This window comes from Bacillus rossius, chromosome 3, assembly GCF_032445375.1.
Source record: "Bacillus rossius redtenbacheri isolate Brsri chromosome 3, Brsri_v3, whole genome shotgun sequence".
Lineage (NCBI taxonomy): Eukaryota > Metazoa > Arthropoda > Insecta > Phasmatodea > Bacillidae > Bacillus > Bacillus rossius.
The window spans coordinates 27,846,396-27,867,645 of NC_086332.1; the positions used below are offsets into that span (position 1 = coordinate 27,846,396).

General features: G+C 35.9%; 1 protein-coding gene across 4 annotated transcripts in view; it reads right to left on the minus strand.

Annotated features, from left to right (window-relative positions):
- The window catches only part of LOC134530431 (serine/threonine-protein kinase 10), a 123,872-nt gene that overhangs the window by 59,410 nt on the left and 43,212 nt on the right, over positions 1–21,250 (minus strand). For 3 of the 4 annotated variants that reach the window (XM_063365247.1, XM_063365246.1, XM_063365249.1), the window contains 4 exons: positions 7,641–7,725; positions 6,427–6,572; positions 5,114–5,843; positions 3,934–4,503 (listed from right to left, as the gene is read on the minus strand). In XM_063365247.1, the coding sequence (XP_063221317.1) occupies positions 3,934–4,503; positions 5,114–5,843; positions 6,427–6,572; positions 7,641–7,725 (1,531 nt within the window). The remainder of the gene's footprint in view (positions 1–3,933; positions 4,504–5,113; positions 5,844–6,426; positions 6,573–7,640; positions 7,726–21,250) is intronic. The other variant, XM_063365248.1, reaches the window with a different exon arrangement.

Below are 21,250 nucleotides of genomic sequence, written 5' to 3' on the forward strand. Positions count from 1 at the left end.
TGGGGAATTACGACACACACAAGATAAAACATGGAAAATAATATGCAAATAAAAAAAATGTATATATAGGCGTGTATATGAAAACAATGCAGATTAATGAATAAAAAAAAAACTATTTGAACAATACAATCATCTGAATATATAAGAAATGTCAATAATTTTACTGGAAATATTGAACCTTCAATTCAAAGTATTCAAAGTTAAACTTTTGAACAACTGTCTTTTTATTTACTTCTTTTATCCTGGTTGGCTAAGAACTGTCTTGTAAACAAACAACAAAAGACAAACAAAAGAACTTGTAAACAATAAAACTGCATTGGTTACTTTCGTTTCTTCAGATGTAGCGAAAAAACAACTAAATAGGTTTATTGCTCGTCATGGCTATAAAATGTTCCGCATGTTTCTTTGATTCTATATGACGTCTACAGTCATCCCTTCCACCATGTGCAATCAAAAGTCACACGTGCATACATTACAAAACGCATAGTGTTCCAAAACATTTTTAGATGACAAGCATGGCCATTCTTTTGAATAGTTAGGTCGAAAGTTCTGAAGAATTGCGTTCTTTTCCCCCCAGATACACTTTTGTTCTGTCACACGCTTCATTTCTACAATCGGCACTGAAGAACACAACACTATCGAAAAACATAAAAAAAATTTCACATCTGTAGACATGACAAAAACACTATGATGAAAAAAATGACTTTCAAAAAATAAATTAAAACAACACAGGTTAGCCAAAGTACTATACAAAAATTATCGGGATGTAAGTAGCCAACAAATGAAGTCAGAGAATACGTACTAGTTTTCTCGTACAACGGACGTAGTACCATCCCATTTCACCTATCCCTCACTTAGCACAAATAATTGGTTCCTAAAAATGCTCGTGTTATTCGAAATCGCGTATTCTGAAGCATTGGTTTCCATAATAAGCAAGGCTAATTTATTTAATGTGTTCCAAAATTGTGTAGGAAAATATACTTTACGTAATATAAATGCGTTGAATAACACAACTATAAATATGTCACAACATATCTTTATATACCTCCCATCGCACTTTGTATGACAAATACGACACTGCGTAACGAGAGATACGTGGTTATGTACTTTATCGTCAGTGGGCTGGCTGGCTTGCCCGCCCGGGCTTGACCTTAACTCACTTCGCGTACCTTTCCAAACCATCCTTTACTGACAGTGAAACCGATATTACTGTCCGGATAATTACATTTTAATTTTTTAAAAATTAGAGTGCTTGTTCGCGTCTCACCGCCTGGTTCACACCAATCCTGTCAGGCCAATGATTATTTTTTTTTATTGCAACATTCATTTAACAACCTTTTCCACGTGAATCATCTGTTCATTTCTGTTCCAGTATCTAATGTCAAATATATTCCCGCTAGTATAACCAACAGCATCCGAATTATATAAACTTTTGGTAAGAGTCCTTATATCGTATGATTGTGAGCACAGTTGACTTGCTTAAAACTAAAGTGCAGCCAACAAGCGTTGCCTTCATGACAATCTGCGCACCGTAATACTTCTAGTTTTGTCTCAAATACTTGAACACGATGCATTATGAGTGATCAAGCACGTACAGTTACCGGCATCGGAATGGGCAGACGTTGCTTTTGTTTGAGTGAATTCTTTGCCACTGTCTAGACTGAGTTCATGGCCCGGTTTGTGGCCAGGCGACAACGGTATGGCACGGCGGCATACGCGCGGACGTAAAAACATTTGGTACTTTACACTCCATAGCCGCAATTTAACTTGCCATAGCTGATGTTTGTACAACAGCCGATAGCGTAGACAAACCTGCGCGTGCATCTCTTCCCTGCTTGTTTGGCTACCTGTATCCCACGACACATCTGTTGTTTACAGAAGTTAGAAGTTGAAACAGACTTCGTGGCGTCGTGCTAGACTTTTTTTTTGCCTGCTGAGATTTCGTGCTAACTGAAATTTACAGACGTTGACGCGTGCCCGTCCTCCCTATATTAAATATCACGTTGCTTTACGTGATAATTAAACCCAAAAACGAGTTTTAATAAGTTCAGAAGCAATTCAGGGAAAAAGGTATTTCGGCAATAGGCCTACTCACGTAATATGTGGCGACGAATCTGTGCGACGTCGTAGGTTATAAACAAAGCGACGAACAATAGAATAATTCATTTAAGCAACCAACCAACTTCGCCCTTTATTTTTTTACGTCGCTATAACCACACATATTAATGCACTTCAGAATATAAAAGTAAATATGAACGAGTTATGTATACAAATGGATATTTTTCTTTCGCCACATCTAAACATGTACATTGTGACGCCATCTTGTGACCAGCGATCGACCAACTGTATATATTTTATAATAGTATAAATTTAACTAATTAAGTTGTGAAAGCAAGTTTAAATACTTTTTAATACATAGGATTGAATATATATATGTATGAACATATAATTATTTACGTCAAGTTTATCTTTTCTTTTTAATTATTAATATCTAGTTTATACTACCACCACCAGGGCAGGGAAATTTCAGCGAGATTCATGCGCGCGCATCTCATCCCTTCCAAAGAGGAGTTAGTTCGCCCTCCCTTCTTTTTCTTCGTTCCCGCGCATTTCTCCCTATATAAAGGCGAGGTCATCCACCTGAAGTCAGTTGATCGGCCCGACGGCCAGTGAGGCTGGATTCCGCCCACTGGCCATAGGACGGTTATAGGGGGAGTAGCAGAACGACTGGCTATCCGTTTTTTGCTGCTTGCACCCCTCCTTCGCGAGTCAGGCCATCCGAGGACCTATCTCGGCCTAGGGAATTTGTCCCCCCCCCCCCCCCCCCCCTTTCTTGACGATAGGGTGTACCGTGTATAAATTCTGTGTATGTAGTGCAAGCCGACGCAGGCGACCAATTGAACTGTTTGGACATTCAGGTCAATAAAAGTTCCGTGTAAAATACCGACATTTTTCAATGAATAGTCTAGCCCCATCCCTCACCCCACTAGATATTCGCCTTCACCAGCCAACTGCGAATCCTGCCACAAGATCAGCGGCTCGAGTTTCTCCAACCGATACCTGGCTCTCACCGAAGAGGGCTCAGTGCGAGCGGAGGAGACGGATCAACGTGCTATTCAAGACTGGGGCAGTAATATTCACGTCGTGCTAAATGAATCAGCACAATCTGAAGACGTGCTAAGTGAGGGATTGGCGTATTATTTCAAAACCCGAGAATTAATCTACTTATTTCGACAGTACATACGTACACTTACTAGTTCCGTTATTTACGTAATCACGTGATGTATTCGAACTCAGTTCATGAAACACGCACACCAGAAATGGAATTTTTTTCCGTTACCATGCAGCACAAAGCCTCGTTTCCGTAATAAACCAGCAAGCAGCAATATTCCGTAATTCCGTGTTAAATCTGTAATAATTACGGAAAATCTGCAATGGTTGGCAGCTCTGTAATCATATAGACTAAAAATTAAATATAACACCCACTGAATGATTTTTATATATTTAAATACAAAAGTGTTAAATACCAAACAAAGGTTCATTGTAGGTCATAGAGCAGAACTAATGAAGGATATTTTGCACCCATCATTCATGAGCAGTGTGGGAGACTTCCAAAGTGAAACATGAGCACATCATCTAGTTAATATTAGGTAGTTTCTTTGTCTAACATGCACTGAGATGCAAGCAGCACACCATCACTCCTTGCATTTAGTATTCTATTGTGGAAAATTTCTGTACCACTGGAGCCTAGGCTCAAACCTATCATTTAGTGATTAATTTATGATCAATGATTTAATTAAATAGCCTATAAACAAGCATGGATATCAAAGAGCAAAGCTCATCCACGAGGAGTTAGAGACAAACTCACACAATACCAATCAGTAATATTGGAGCATCTGCCAAGATCAAGATGGCCAAGAATCGAACGCTCACCCGAATCGCTCTTGCTGCTGTAGCTATGGCCGATGGACACATGCGACACATCGCTCTGGGAGCTGTAAGCCGGCCTCTTGACCACGTTCCCAACCCGGTCCTTGTCCTCTGCCCCCTCTTCATCTTCATCACCCACCGTCACCACCGACACGTAGCTGGCGTCCCTGTGGATCACGTCGCGGGCACTGGCGTTCTCGTCACCGCCACTCACGATGCTCGAGTTCACGATGAACACCTCGCTCTCATCCAGCCGCTGGCCCACGCACTCCAGGGAGTCCAGGGAGTGGTAAAGGTCGTCGTCCGTCGAAGACTCGTTGATCTGGGTCTTGTTGGTCTCGTTGGCGACGATCACCACCTCGTCGGCAGGTCTGGCGAGGGAGGGCGGCTGGCCCGAGACCTGGTCGATGGGCGGCAGCAAGACGGGAGGGTGTGTGGTGGTGACCACCGTCACCTGAGTCACTGTGTTTAGGGCGTTGCTCAGATCTTCTGGCACATCTGAAGTTATTGTTATGGTGGACTTGTTCAACTGCGTATCTACCTGCTGCTGCATTTCCTTTATAGGCAATGATGCTGCACACGCAAAACAAAACAATTCAAATCAGTCTCATGCACAAACAACTTATCTACATTATGTCCTTTTACACTCAAGAAATGGTTTGCTGTTGGTTAAAATTACTTTTTACTGTTTTTTTTTTTTGAAAATTACTCACAATAAATTGTGAGGGGAAAAAATTAACAGTATTTTATATATAATTTACACAGTTAATGTTTTAGCATATATTTTATTAAGTAATTTCTGTCACTGCTTACTTGCAATATTAATTATATACATAAAAAAGTGCCCTGAACCAGTAAAATTCAAGACCCTTTACAAAAAAAATAGACATGTTTTGGAGACAGATATAGGGCACTCTCAGTGAAATTTCATCCAAACAATTTCTTAATTTTTTAATTCTTTAATGTTTGAAAATAAGGAGAAAGTTAAAACATTAGTACCAAAAAAATCTGGCCTTTTACTTAGTATGTTACAAAAACATTCACTGAATCATTCTAACAATATTTTGGAAAGTTATGGTTTTGTTTCCTTGGTTTGAAAATCACAAAACCTTATACTAATACCAGAAAACTTATAATCGGAGACTTATTATAATAATTACACTGCATCTGATGTGAAACTTACCAGAGACCACAATTACATCATTTGAAGGGGTTCTTGCATCCTTATCCTGTCCTGCAACTACATTCTTGCTATCTGATATACCAATGGCATCTGCAGTAGTGACCCCAGCTACTACAGCTGGAGTGGTCGCTTTAGATAATGTTTTAATTTCAGGTACTATCCTGGTCTCGGATGTGGATTTGGTTACAGATGGAGTCGTGGTCTCAGATATCACAGTCGCAGGGGAAGTCACGGTGGCAGATGAAGTCACGGTGGCAGATGAATTCACGGTGGCAGATGAAGTCACGGTGGCAGATGAAGTCACGTTGGCAGATGAAGTCACGGTGGCAGATGTAGTCACTGTCGCAGATGTAGTCTTCGGTTCAGTCGCAGGCTCCACACAAGGCACCACAAGAGTGGACGATGTCTTGGTCCCAGTCTTCACATCCTCCGGTGGGGAAAGCACAACCAAGGGAGGTGGTGTGGGGGAACTGTCATGGCCATCAGACTTCTCTCTCTCGGGCTTGACCACGAACGGAGCGTCAACGGACTGCCACGCGGATGACTGGGTGCTGGGCGAGGGACCAGAATCATCACTCGAACGTCGGGTCTCTTTCTCCACACTGGTCACAGACTTGCCAGGACCAGACGACTGCTCCTCGGTTTTAGGCATGACGGGAGGCGGGGGAGCAGGACCCTTCTCTCTCGACAGTCTTTTCTCTAGGACCTCTGATGATTTCTTACTGCCCTGCTGCAAGAACCAAACACATTGATCACGTTTGCAGAGAACTAAACGAATAAAAAAAAAATTAGAAATATCTACAGATACTACAGTAACCATAGCAAAACCCAATTACATTTACTGAAACTCTAAACTTCCAGAAATTTTCAGTATTGTATGGGCCAGATGTCTCAACAGCTGTCAGCTCTGGTTGCTTATGAAGTTGAAAGGATCACAGGGACTTATACACATTATGTGATGTCTTAAGATCATCATTAACCATTTCTACACTTAAAGGCAGTTAATATGACGTGATGGAGCAACACATTTCTTACCACAGCAATATAACTCAACAAGTTGATGAAAATTATTTTTTAGAAGAAACATAGCTAGCTACATTCACTGTTCACCGAAACAATTTCTAAGGGCTAATTAAGATTAATTAACCTAAATCTGTAAATCCCCTGGATGAGAACCTCTCACACTGCAGTCCCTTTGTTCAAGAACCATAACTTGGATATAATAACACTCACACAGCTGCACTTTTAAATTCTTGGCCTTAATAGTTTTACAGACAACAACTAGATATCAACTGAATTACACACAGACATACCGATGTTGTCTTTTCGCCTTCTTCATACTGCTTTTCTTCCTCTTTCTTTAATTTCTTTCTCTCCCCTTCTTCTTCCTGTTTTTCTGCAACCCTTTTCAATCCGTCTGCCTGGTCCTTTGGTCCTTCCCGAGACCCAGCATCCAGCACTGGAGTACAAAAAAAATAAATATTGTAAGAAAAGGCCTTACTATTCTTTATATACATCTAAATTACTTTAAACATGGGTAATAATTTTGTGGCAAAACTACATTATTATAAACAAGAGAAGCAATCATAAGACGTTACAAAGCACACAACTTCAAAAGCAACTGCAAACAACTATCCACAGACAAGTGTTAGCATGGTGAATTTTATAACTGCCTTATTTGTAAGTCACGGTTAGGTGGGCACGGTTTGGTTGGTATGCACAGAGGCCTAATGCCATAGACCCTCTAAACTGGTTGCTTATAATATTAAGTAATGCTGGGGTGTTGAGAGTGAACCCATGACTCTTGCTGCATGAGCGTGAAACATTAGGCTGGGCGCACACAGAATCAGACAAGACACAACACACGCGATACCAAACAATGCATCGCGACAGTTTCACAGTCTTCTCATGATTTATCATATTTTCATAACATTATTTCTTTCCATATTCTTGAAATCAAATTATTGTCGTGATACTCCTTCAAAGATGTTTTATGTAAACATAGGTATTTCCTGCATTAAACATACTAATCAATCTGCATCCAGCTCCATAATGAGAAAAAATTAAACTTAAATACTTTACAATTGAATATTTACTCAAATTGAAGTACCAATCAAACACAGTATATTATTAGTGAGTTATAGAGACACCACCAAATGCCTTTTTTTGACAAATTTTTATACTTGAGCACGGCATACTCTGCAGCCATCAGAAAGTATACTCGTTGATGAAGTTGGAGTAGTCATTCAAAGTTGTCGCCTCATGCCAGAACGCAACACGCCTGATTCTGCGTGTGTCACTTCTATAAAAACACATGGAAGTCAACTACTATCAGACATAATGTTGCATCACGTTGTGTCATGCCTCATTCTGTGTGAACCCAGCCTTAAAACCCTGAAATGGAGAGAATAATTGAATTCACTGAATTAAATTTTGATGCTAATGTATTTTAACAAATATTAAGAATGTGAATTATGTTAAAAATTAAAATCATGAAAGCAATATGGCTATACAATCAAGCTCTTACTCTTCAGGTCGCTGTCACTCTTAATGGAGGTTGAGTCATCTTCGTTTGTTTCCAGCTCCAGAGGCAGCTGCGAGGCACGGTGCTCCTACAAGGCAAAAACAGAATCAAGTTATAACTACACAGCTCACACTGATCATGGTTCAAAATAAAGTTGTAAGTAACCAAAATAATCAAGTATATGTATAGAATGACCAACAATTACAACATTCAAATCATAATGCAACATTACTAGAGACCGGGAAATTTCGCGGATTAATTTAATCGTAAGCTAGAATGCAAACCTTCACCCTCTCGCACTGTGTTCATGATTGGCACGCAGTTGTTTGGACATGCCCGTCTACGACCGTGAGCCAATGATGCCCAGCTAGGAGAGAAGTAAGCGAATCAGGTAGTGCCAAATAACAAGGATAAAAATGTTCTCGCTAAGAAATCAACCAATGGGAAAGTAAACATGGGTCGAGCACACCTATAACTTTGAATTCTAACCTGAGGCCAGAAGAATCCGCAAAATTTCCGGGTCTCTAAACATTACCTACATAAATTAAAGCTCTCTGTTCCACCCCCATCTAGAAAACATTTAACCTCATTATCCTAATGGATTGCCTTACACACTGAATCTATAATAGAAGAGTTTCCATTTGTTTTTAATACAATATACATATTTACTCCGAATATTCGCACAACTGATGTTAAAAACAAGATGGAATTTAGTGATTCATGCGATTTCAAAATACACACACCCATCTTCTTGTCCACATGAGGTTTCAAATACCATCCTGCCTCCTTACCTGCCCCTTAAAAGAGAATATTGGTATTTATTTAAAATTTTTGCACATTTTGGCTTTAAAATTAAGAAACATACTATCAAAATCTGAACAAAAAACCCAACCACCTAAATCTCTACATAATATTTTCAAACAACTTCCAAAACCCTTTCCTACACCTTAAAGTAGAATTTTGGTATGTTGATGAAAATTGGCAAACTTGACATTCAAAATAAGAGGAAAATTTATGTCTGCATCTCATTTTTTTTTAAATATATCCCCTCCTACAATATACTTGACATTTCAAAAAACCACTCTCATCTCCTTAACACCTCATAGAGCAGAATTTTACACATTCAATTAATTCTATTTGACCCAATTCTGCCATTTTTCACAAATAGCACTCTCAAACCAAAAATTCACTGTGAATTGCAAACAGAATTAAAAATAGAATTTAAAACATCTAATGATATTCCTATAACCATCGCAAAACACAATTACGTATACTGTGATTCTAAGCCTACAGAAAGTCTTAGTATTTTGGTCCTCATTGGGAAAAAAAAATGAGTAACTGTGGGTAGTTTATGAGTGTTTTTACAGTGTTTAAACGATTAAAACTAAAAACACAAACCTATAATAAATGTATGTACTTATTCTTTTACTGCAATTATATTGAATGCACATTTAGGTTGTTTGAAAGTAATATTGCAAAAAATGGCTGAATTGCACATATTTGACATGTAAAACCCCAAATAGACCAGATATTTACATTATTCAAGATTTTTAAATTAAAGATTTGGTTTTTAAATGCAAAATTATCAATATAAAACCATCCTGATATATGTATTTTTCTCCCTATTTGTGACTAACTCTATTGAGAGCTAGTTGTCATTTCCATCAACTTTGCTTAGCAACTGGAGACAAAAAAAAAAGCTATCAGGATTCTTGCAAGTGGTAGTTCAGAGGTTAAGTTACATTTTTTATTAATCACATTATCTATTTGCAAGATACAATGGTCACAAAAGGCAAGTTATTTTAGACTAATGTAGCCATTGCGACCCCAAGGGAAACATTTTAATACTTCAGTTTCTTCAAAAAAGTCAGAACTTCAGTTAATTTTTATATTTTATAAAGCTAGTTGATTTGACATTTCTTCAAGGATAATAATATTTAAAGTTCAGCGACCTATGAAAAGTGTGAATATGCTGCTATCTAGTAGCACATTACAGTACTGAGTAGTTAAAAGTTTTTAATATCTTTATTTTAGTGTTCCTATGTATTAAAAATTAACATAAACAAACCAGATATCATGCAGAAAGTTCGGAAGCAACAAGAAGCACATCAAACATGTGTTTTACTAGCACAGCCATGATGGAAGAATACAGATTAGCATACTACTTTCCTAAATAACTGTCAAAATTTAGTGGATACGTGACACATACTCAGCAATTTACAGTCGTATTGATCAGTGGAAAATATTATCACCTAAAGTTTGAAGCAATTTAATTCTCATAACAAAAGCATTTGTTTTTGTTGTAATAAACTTAATCTACAAACTCGGTATTACTACTTGAGATCAGTGGTAAGAGAGCAAAGTCTGGTGAAACAAAAAAAATTTACGCACAGTTCAAAAAGTAAGTCCAGCTAAAGGGAAAGCTTAGTTACACTAGCTTTAATGTTAATATGATGAAACTGGCCCTTCTTAGATCTATGATGCGAAGAAAACATGTTTCGTCTTACTGTAAAGTCGTTGGAAGCCTATAATCTAAATGTTTTCAAAACACATTCAAGATGCATAAAAATAGAAAATCGGAATAATATTCACAAAGCAACTACTGCTTGAAGCATGCTGACAGCTTAACAATAAAAAAACTGAATTAATTGACTCAAGAGAAGGAAAGCAAATAGCGTACATGTTCAGTCATAGCCGTAAAACAAGCACCATAAAGTACACTACAGGCTGCCTAAAATAAAAGTGAGCACATTACTACTCAGTCCATCATGATTTGTGAAAGAAATAAGTGCTATATCAAATTGTTGTGGGATAAAGAAATGAAGAAGCAGTGAATCATTTAAGCAAAAGAGTAATTACCAAAGATCCTTCCATACCACTCTCTGCAAAACATTAGGGTCCCACAAAGTCTAGGGCAAAAAGTCATTCAACATAGGTCCAGAAATACCTGTTTTGTGGAATGCCATATCAGTTATCGTGTGATCTGTGTTCAAGGTGTATACTTCAAGAACATGTTATGAGATACGTATTGATGATGTCTGCTATTTCTTTTGCAATGCTTAAATACATCTCACTATGTTTATACTATGTGTGTGTATTTTTAATTTTTCACAGTTTGCATATAATAGGGTTAGTACAGTTAGCTGTATCTTGCTCTATGGTATCCACAATGACAACGATCCAGTGTATCTCAGTGCACATTTTAAAAGTTCTAGTGATAAACAAGAGCAATTTCAAAGATATGTTCTTTGAAATTTCTGTCCCCTCTACACATCCTGAAAATGTACCCAATTTAAGTCATGTTGCCATTACATTCCAAAATTTTGTTTCATCATGATTGATATTATACTCCAAATATATAATCATGCTCTGCAAAAACATTTACGCTGTTGTAAATTACCAAATTTTTTCATCAATATGTCCTGTTCCATACTTCATCATGTTCCTGGTATATTAAAATAATGAGAAAAGTGTTAAAGGTTGTAAATACAAATACCTAACAGTTCCAATCACACTTCTCTTGAATGTTTAGATTTACTTATCATTAAAACTAATACAGTAACACTTAATAGATGAAATACCACATAACATAAAATATATTTAAACTAATTTTAGACCATATTTTCAGCAACTTTTCCCACAATTTGTAATACAGTCATCATTATTACTGTATATATAATTAATTTCTAAACATTCTTGAAAAAATTATTTATAAAGGTATTTTTTAATCACGTAAAAAAATTACTTAGATGTCTTAAAATGTTTTTATAAGAAAAATTATGACTAAAAAATTATTATGCACATCTATGTTTAAGAGCATGCCTGTAAGATTCAATCCAAGCTACAAACACTATTAGGTATATAATACAAATGTTAAATTGTAGCTAGGGGCAAGGAGTTTTCATTAAAAGAAAAGGATGAGTGCAGACTATCACCAATGTGGCTTCCTTTCCTCACACAAGTGTGATAACACAAACCGCCACAAAGATAATACTTTAGTAGTTATAAATAAAAATGTTGCATACTTTAGCAACTTCATCCAGCCATACATTTAGGGCAAATTGGAGCTTTAATTATTACAAATTAAAAAAAGTATATATAAATCAACACAGCTGTATTAAAAATCAATGAAAAAAAAAATGAAATTTTTGCTTTACCTACGTACAATTAAAATTACCATTTACGCCAGTTATCGTTTCTTCAATTACGAATTCTGCTACAAAACCACTGTCAGATCTTAAAACGTGCCTGGTTGCATTATCTTTCAGCACACCTTTATTCTTAACAGGGTGTCAATGTCCGCACAAATCTGCAATACAATTTCCCTGACTTTCCATTAGCAAAATTTCAAATTTCTCAGACTAATTAAAAAAATTTTTAACCTGTGATTTTTTGAAAGAAATAATGAAAATACAGCCTCCACCATTACCATGGCTGGCCTATAATTATATTAACAAAAATTAAAACTCAAATAGAACCTTGCGTACAGAATTTTATAGTGTGCTGCAACACATCTGAGACAAAAAAAAATATCTTCCACAGTTTGGGTGATGGTGGACTATAAAGTATGAAATTTTCACTTAAATTACTAACTGGTGAATTTCCATGACTTTTCCCGGATTTAAAGTCAATTCCCTGACCTTTTTTCTGACCAATTACAACTTCCCTGATTTTCCCCAGACTTTCCATAAAGTGGACACACTTCTAAATCCTGCTTCAGCCTTCAACTAACTAGTAGAAGAGCAGCTTACTGTACCTTAGAACTTATTTTGCCCAGTTACTATTTTTAATAAAGTCTTATTTCTTTTTCATCAAAATTTCTCTCTCTCTATATTTTGCTAAATTCTACATTTTAACATTGAATTAAAACATATCTTCTATAAATTAAATGAAATTGGTATAGAATATTTTTAAGAAAATTGAAATCGGCTAAGATGGCATTCTAAACTTCTACTGTGAGTCAGCAGATATGCTACAGCATGAAGAAGCATGCTTAGTTTAATATGTATGGGATCGTCCATTAATCACGTGAGGCTCGAAGGGGGGGGGGGGGGGGGGGGGTCAGGAAAAATCACCAAATATCACAAGGGGGAGGGGGGGGGGGGGTGTAGAGAGATATCACGTGTATTTATTTTTTCGCGCGATTTCTACTAAACCGAAAAGGGACGCGTGACCTTGACTCGCCGTAGCCAGGCAACAATATCCCCGCCCGCCGCAACATGAACCACCCGGCTCGGCTAGCCAGTCGCCAGTAAGACTGTGATTTTGGCGCCGAATACATGCGTATTTCACATATAAGCCTTTCCTTTATTATTTGTATGCCAATGAGAATAAACCTGCAACCTCAATGTGTGTCTGGACATTTTTATCTCTGTGCTTAATATTCCAGAATTACATTAGATTATACCTATATTTAAAGATAATATTCTGAAATTTTTTAAAATATTTTGTACCAAAAAATACACGTGATATATTTGGAGTGGGGGGGGGGGGGGGGGGTTTGTAGTCTGAAACCTCACCACAAATCACTAGGGGGGAGGGGGGGTTAAAAATTTGCTAAAAAAACATCACGTGATTAATGGACGACCCCTATTATACCTAGTGATTGGTCAATTCCCAAATATTCTTGAATCTGAATCTCGAATTCAAATCCCGGAGAGTACAGTCGCATATACCTCTCGAATCTGAGTATAAGTGTTTAAAGGTCAAAATAAAATAATGCATGATAAATGAAAAATATTAGCTATGGTGTTGAAAAACAGTACCATTTAAATGTTTGCTTCACAAACTAAGTTTCCATAATCAATACATATTGAAATTTTATTTATATTATATAAGTACATATTGGAAGTAAAATATGTTTGGGAATGGTATAAGGTAATGTAAAAAAAAAATTGACCTAGTAAACTTCAGAAGTAATGTGTTGAATTTTTTTTATTTACTGTATTTCCTCTACCAATGTTCTTCAAAACTTTTTTTCTCAAATACTGAATCTTTTGAATACTTAGGAATTGATTGGCCCATCCTTAACTATAACTAATTGCAACTTACGGAAATCACATTACCACCTATCATTATTTAGTAACTCGCTCCCCATCACCCTGGCAGGGCAAAATAACACTCTTACAGAAGACTAAACATCACAATGGATGCTGCGGATGAGGAAGTAAGTTGAACACAGGTGTGGGTGGCTCAGAGGGGGCGCGACAGAGAGAACGACAGAACTTGAAGTGTACCATGATGGCGCCATACCTTAGAGGGCATGGAGTTTGGCTGGCGAGGCCCGGGAGAGCCGCATGCACCATAAAAACAACACTGTTAGAAACGCAGCACAACTGCGCCAACAAACAGGCCTCGAAAAACAATACAGACATGCAGTATCTTTATGCTATTTAGGTTAACTTTTCAGTCCCAGGACGTTAAGTTTAACACAACACCTTAAGAAAACAAGCCCTGGCATGAACTCTGATTCTTGCTCCTACGAATTCAAAACATATAGCAAATAGAAAATTTATTAATAGCAATATAAAACTAGTAACCAAATATCTTCAAATTTAAACAAATATATAGTACTCACCACCAGAAACAATTAAAAAAAAATGCAATTAACATAGAAAACAGGCAAGAAAAACTTTTATAAATGATAATATTAGAACGGCTACAAGCAGCATAGACAGAAGCGAGTAGTCATAAAACATTATAATATACGTTCATCCGCTCAACATACAAACAATTTTTTTTACGAGTTTAAGAGCTCTTAATATTGACTAAATTTTTTTTGTTGATACAAGTTCTATTTAACTAGGAGACATACTTTATAGTATCAGGCACACAAAGATTAATATATATATATAGTCAAACAAAGATGCACATACACACTAACACAACAAAAAAAAGAAACTATGATATTGATGCCAACTCTACCAGTGTACTGACTGAACGTCTTCTAGTCCTTTTTTAATGTAATTCATAGTAGCTTAACCTAATTGTAGTAATGCATTCATAATTTATATCACCTAAGCACCTATAATTAGATTTATGGAAACTATTTTATCATATCATTATATTATTACAGCGATTAGGAATAAAAAAATTTTAATCGGGAACACACACCAGTATTTCTATCCAAAGTAAAGGTGAAAAATTGAGTTCTTTTTTCAAGACCATCTTCGAAGTTTGTTAACTTTCTATTTCAAAGTTATCGCTTAAAATGAAGTTTACCTTTTTCACACAAAAATGACTTAACTTCCAAGACAGTATAATTCAATGTTCCAAGTGCCAGGCTGCAGAACAGTTCGGACTGGTCCTGAACCATAACTAGGTTGTAAAAATATTTTTTAAAACATGTATTTTAAAGCTGGTTTGTTCTTGGCTTTTAGGTGGCAACTGATTTTACTGCCACAACTATATCTAAACTGATGAATGATGCTTTTAGGCCTCTTATGGCCAGTTGCACCATCTACCGTCAGAAAATGGTTTGATCGTTTTTCGACCAAATTTTCTGTTACACTATTGTGTTTTGAAAGCTGAATGAAGATCACAGGGAACTTCGATATGAACTGACAACTCACTGCGGTTCATGGAATATTATCTCGATTCGATACGAGCAGACATGTCTGGAATTTTTCGGACTTTATGCATATTAATAATACATAATTTCAGATTATTCTTAACATGGGTACCAAAACTGCTACTTCTAAAGTTATAAACACTTCTTACGTGAAGTACCCTATTATAAGTGTTTGAAATGTTTGCTATTTGGTTTAATGCTTTATTAAGGCTTTTATTTCACAATAATTTCTTTCTATATTCAATAGAGGCTTTTTCAGTCCAAACCTATTAATATTTCCAACTACTTTGATTTATTTCAACTTTTAAACAACAGTATGCGTTTTCAGTCATTACAATTAAGTCAGTGGCCGCATGTGCTGCTATCTTGTGGGAACAGCATTAATCATTGACTAGTCATGTCACAATCGATCCTAGCGACACATATGTTTCCACCCATACAACAGAAATGCACCTAACATTTCTTCGACACTGCTACCTGTTGTTGCACATTGGAAATGCATGAACTTCAGTTCACGTGAGAAACGATGGTTTCAGTCTCAGTACATTTGGCGCAACATTTAGAGGAATGATCCAAAGATCATTTTCGGGCTAGTCATTGAATCGCTGATCGAAGAGCAGAATGGTGGAACTGGCCATTATTAATTCACATGAGCGCGGACACCAAATGCAGTTTCCCGAACATAGAGGCAGCCAACCTCTTTCTGGTTATAAAGCAGTGTGTTCTTGTAACATCTTTCTCCTTTATAACAAGACAGCTGCAGACAAGGTCTAAGCCCTTGCCTTGCCCTTCTACAATCATCAAGTCGTTGCCACTTCTCGTCACTTCGTCAGTGGCGCATGGTGAGAATTACTATGTTAATAGGTTTTGCTTTATCAGCCTTACTCAATTGTTAACAGTAGCTAGTCAGTAATTACTGAATATGAAAAAAAAAGTCAAGAGATATTGTTTGATACAGTTCATAAATAGGGGCGCAGTTAAAAAAAAAGCATTCATGCTGAAAAGAATGACAATTATAATTATTTATAACACTGATTAACTACCAAAGCTCAGGGCCAAATGCCTTGCAAGCTAGGCGGCATAACTAACAATAGCAGAGCCATATATGATTAAACATAAACTGTTCTACAAACATTTAACATCGCAATAATGCTGCAGCATGTATCAAATAAAAAAAAAATCCTGTATTTGAGAAAAACTTATTTTTTGGTCAGGTAGTTACACTGAGTTCCATTCAACAGATACTAATGCATTGTTTAAATGCATACAACTTCCCTTGGTACTAGCCACATCAGAGGTTTTGATATTTATTTTGATCACATATTCATACAAGCCTGGTTCTCCTTGCTTTCTATATGTAAGTTATTGGGCTCGAATGAAGTGTTGCCGCTTTGTTTCCAGTTTTCTCTAAGCAAACCTGCAAATACACTGGTACAGTCTCTCTCAAGCGCTTTCTTAAAATTAATGCAAGATGGTGAATGTGTCTTTTATGCTAATATACATAATATTTTAATCAATATTGATGTTATTATCCACAGGTTTGAAGTTAGTTGAATTCATTAACCACCAGTACACTAACAATACCCCAGAAGGAAAGCCATTTCTTAACTTTTATTTCCTTTCTTTACATTATTTCTCTTTACGTCATAGCTAATTTCACTACATTCTTTGCTGTGAATTACTCTGTTGCTTTTCCTATGGTTGGGCTAGGCTTCTCTGCCTTCACACACTAAATCAGCTTTTTTTTTAATGGGCATAGTACATGACAAGAGTATGCCGCACTATGCTGATATGATTTCCTCTTCCCCTACTTCCCTTTCTTCCCCATAATCCTCAAGCTCTTCACCCCTGCTCTAACAGCTCATGAAACTTCTGACCTAGATAGACTATCTATATGTGCTACAATTCTTGCAAATGAAACAATGAAGACATAAAAATTACTAAACACTAGAACCCAAGTATGCCAAATGATTTCATTGAACGAAAAGATTGTCGTCAATATTTAAAAAAATAAGTAATATTTTTACTGTTACACATTTACAGTTCACATGCAATTATTTATTTAGTAACAAAATCCTTGGGAATGACAGTTACTGTTCCATTAACATTTTAATAAATCAAGGTTCTTTTATTATTTGACTATTTATGAGTTTAATACCTTTACGTTATTGGGCCTTCGCAAAATTTATTAATAGCTAGGTGAGCTATGGAGATCTTACGAAGGGGAGGTCTAACAAAGGCCATCTTGCATTGCAAGATCTTTTTACATTCTGATGATGTCCAATCAAATTTGTCTCAATTCACAGGTCAGCTTAAAGAATGTTGTAAATTTGGTATTTGGTACATATATATTTTTTACTTTTAAAATAATTTTCACTGTAAAATTCCCATTTTTTTTTTTTTTTTGGAAAAATCTACACTGAATCAGCGGTATAAAATAAAAAAACTGATGACCAGTTTAACACTATACTCAAAAATTATTATTTCCTAGGTCAGTGTTGAAAAGGCAAAGAACTGCACCAAATGTGAGTGACCTTAGAAAATAAAAACACAATATGAAATATAATGATCTAATGAATTAACTGCATGAAATTATTCAAAAGCAGAATAGGGGAAAAAAAAGAGATAAAGAAACTATCTTAAACTTATAAATGATGAAAATGAAACCTACACATAGACCTACATAAATATTTTTTTAAGTATGAAATGAATTTGAACAAAAATATCAAAATATTTCCCAATATCAATATTGAGTAGAATAAATAGAAAGTGTAGAAATTTATTTTTTAAATTTTTTATGATTAAAAAAAATTGAACATAGATTAGTGCAACTGCAATATTTATTTAATGTTATTATAATAAATAAAATTAAGTTATAAAAGAAATATGCTTTCAAATTTCATGGATTTTTTTTTGCAGTGATTGCAAACTACTTACTGTTTGCTTGTTTTAACTTATAGAAGAGATTTCAGATTGCGGACTGTCTTGCCACCTGAACTTAATTCTGCTGTTCACTACTTACAGTTCATATTGTATAACAATAATTCTAACATCAATACAATCAAATTTCCAAATTTTGAAGGGAAAGTATTTAAAACTCAATCATATTTAATAATTAATAATTTACTTTGATATTTTATATTCTGAATTATCTTACAGGCCTCTGTGCATATAAGAATGAAGAACATAATTTAACAAAAAAAATTCTGACACTTATGAAGAGATGGGACATGCAAAGACTGTACATTATGCAAAAAGATGTGAAAAAGTTTACTGTTCTGCACAATTATTGATTGAATCAAAATTTCTGCACAAGCTGTGTTAAGGTCTATGAAGACATGCAATACCATGCTCAAGTAAATAAAAAATTATAAAATTTACACAAAATAAAAACTTGTACATCTAATAACTTAATAGATGCATTTAACAAATTCATATATTTATTTCTATAGGAAAGGTATGCTTTGGAATGGTTTTGGCTTAAAATTGTAATCCTACATGTTTAAACAATCCATGAGCATACATTTAGTACTATTCAGTCACCCAACCCCACATCCCCTAATAAAATGCAAAAATAAAAAAGGTAATGCAAACAATTACAATAATGTGAACTTGAGGGATTATGGAATTTTTAAATCTATTTAGATCATTCAACTCCAGAGGTTTAGAAAAATAGAATGATTTTGAAAACATCTGTCAAAACTGAAGGAAGTATTAACAAAACAATTATTTTCAATAAGTCACAAGGATATGAGTGGAAATATTTTGAACAAACTGCTATGATTACATTTGAAAGTTTAGTACAATGTTCAACCACAAATGTATGAAAAATGTGAAAAATACCTTTACAGATAGCTACTAGAAAGTCTAAAAACAAATAATAAAATCAGAAGACTTTGCATACGTCATACAGCCAAACATTGTAATTAACCATCAATTATTTCCTTTCGTTTTTGCCAAGAAAAGGTTTCTTAGGACAAAGACAAAACTGACAATAAAATACAAGCCATGTAGTTTAGAGACGAAAATGACCTCAATTCACATGCAAGTGAATTTGAAATGAAATAACAATAGCACCCAAACAGACTGTGTAAAAACAGAACTACATAAACTGAAACTGTACTAAAGATAACTCTGATGCAGCCAGGCCTGTTGCAGAAATGTCGGGGAAAAAGGGCATATTACTACAGCTTATTGGTCATAATAGCCTAATTGAGAAACTCGCACTTTTAGAAAGATCTTCGGTGAAATAAATTTATACATCATTTAATGATGCACAAATTGAGGATTAGGGCATTTATTCTGTTTCTCATGTAGTCTAGTCTTTATGTAATCCATAAAAGCTCTTCCTGATTGAAGTATAAAAACAGTGAAAAGTGAAAACTACAATACAATTATATACAGGCTGTCTACCAGATCTAGTAAATGAAATTCCCTGATTTTTCCAGGTTTTCCAGGTCTAAAACTGAACTTTTACAGGTTTTCTGTAACACAATTACGACAATCCACGAAACTGAAAAAACTGCATAACAGTACATTGTCGGGTTTCAAAGTATTTCAACTCACTTAAATTAGTAAAAAAAAAAAAAATACCTTCTTCTAGACGTGGCCAAAGTGACTCAATTGATGGCAAATAAAACACGCTGCTACAAATATTTCACAACTTAGTTTTGCAAAAACATAAGTAAAAGGAAGCTCCCATCAATTTCGCAGTGACTCAACTTTTGCGTCTATTGCACTTGCTTCAGAACGAGCCAAATCCAATACTCAAGCCTTCTTCAACTGCAATGCCTTGATCTCCTCTTCAACTCTTCCTTTTCTTTTTGTTTTGTTTGCAGGGCTTCCTTATGCATACAACTAGCATTTCTTACATACTGTAACATGGACTTGATGATATCAACATGCTCTACACCTCCAGAACATTGAACAAAGTCGTACATCTGTCTTTGTGCGATCAGTATTTCTTCCTGCAAGTTTTCAGTCAGCAGACTAGAATTCACTGAAAATCCTCTTTCCAATGATGCATTTCCATGGGAAAGTGCCAACATCATCCTCACAAACTTTAGAAGGCCTGTTTTGGCAGCTACTGTATGTGCCTTAAGAATGAGCATCCACAAGTGATCAAGGCGCCAGTCTTCTCGAGAAAAAGACGAGAACAGTGCTTCAGAATCTTGCGAGGAACATACCAACTGATATGATCACTCAATGTTATCAGCTTCTTGTCCTTATAGCCACTTGTTTTGAAGACAACATTCTAAAATGTAATTCACACGCTGTTTCCTCACACCTGAATTTAATGCCACAGACAGACATAAGCAGGAAATTCCCTTGGTAAGTTTGTACTTCAGGGGACTTTTGTCTTGAAGGTTTTTTACCATAACCTTTAGACAAGTCCTAACATCATTTCTCAGTAACAGGACAGGCTTTACTGGTACTTTCTCTTTCTTGATGGCATGGCGTACTGCATAACCCAACTTGATATTGTTAGCAGTCAATAGATTTTCCTGGTTATCTACATCCAATCGAGATACATTGGGTTTCTCCCTAAAGCTCTTCAGTACCTCTGGTTTCAAAAACTTTCCTGCCAAAGCTAATAAAATGTCTACCAGTGAATCATAGAGAAAAGGTGCCATGGGTGCTTCACTTTGGAACATTGTGAGAAACCATTCCAGCTCTGAAGCCAAAGAGTAGAAGAATGTCAATTTTACTTCTAGAAGATTATCTTCAAGAGCACTTTTCAATACACTGAAAGACACAGATGAAATAGAAACTTCACTAACAAATTTCTTTAGGTGGGGTAACGTTTTCATGGCACGCTCAGCAACTGCAGTATTCCATCTGATTGCACAAAATTTATTGGAAAAAAGCTCTGATCCAGTTATTCTAATGTAATCTGCCCTCCTTGCAGGTAGGTACATGCATAAACAAATAGTAACTGTGCCTCAAAAAAACTAACAACGTCCAATTGTATAGCAGAAATTCCAGTTTTGAAAGCACCATGGACCGTATGAAGCCCACAGCTACCAATTTCTTGCAACGATGG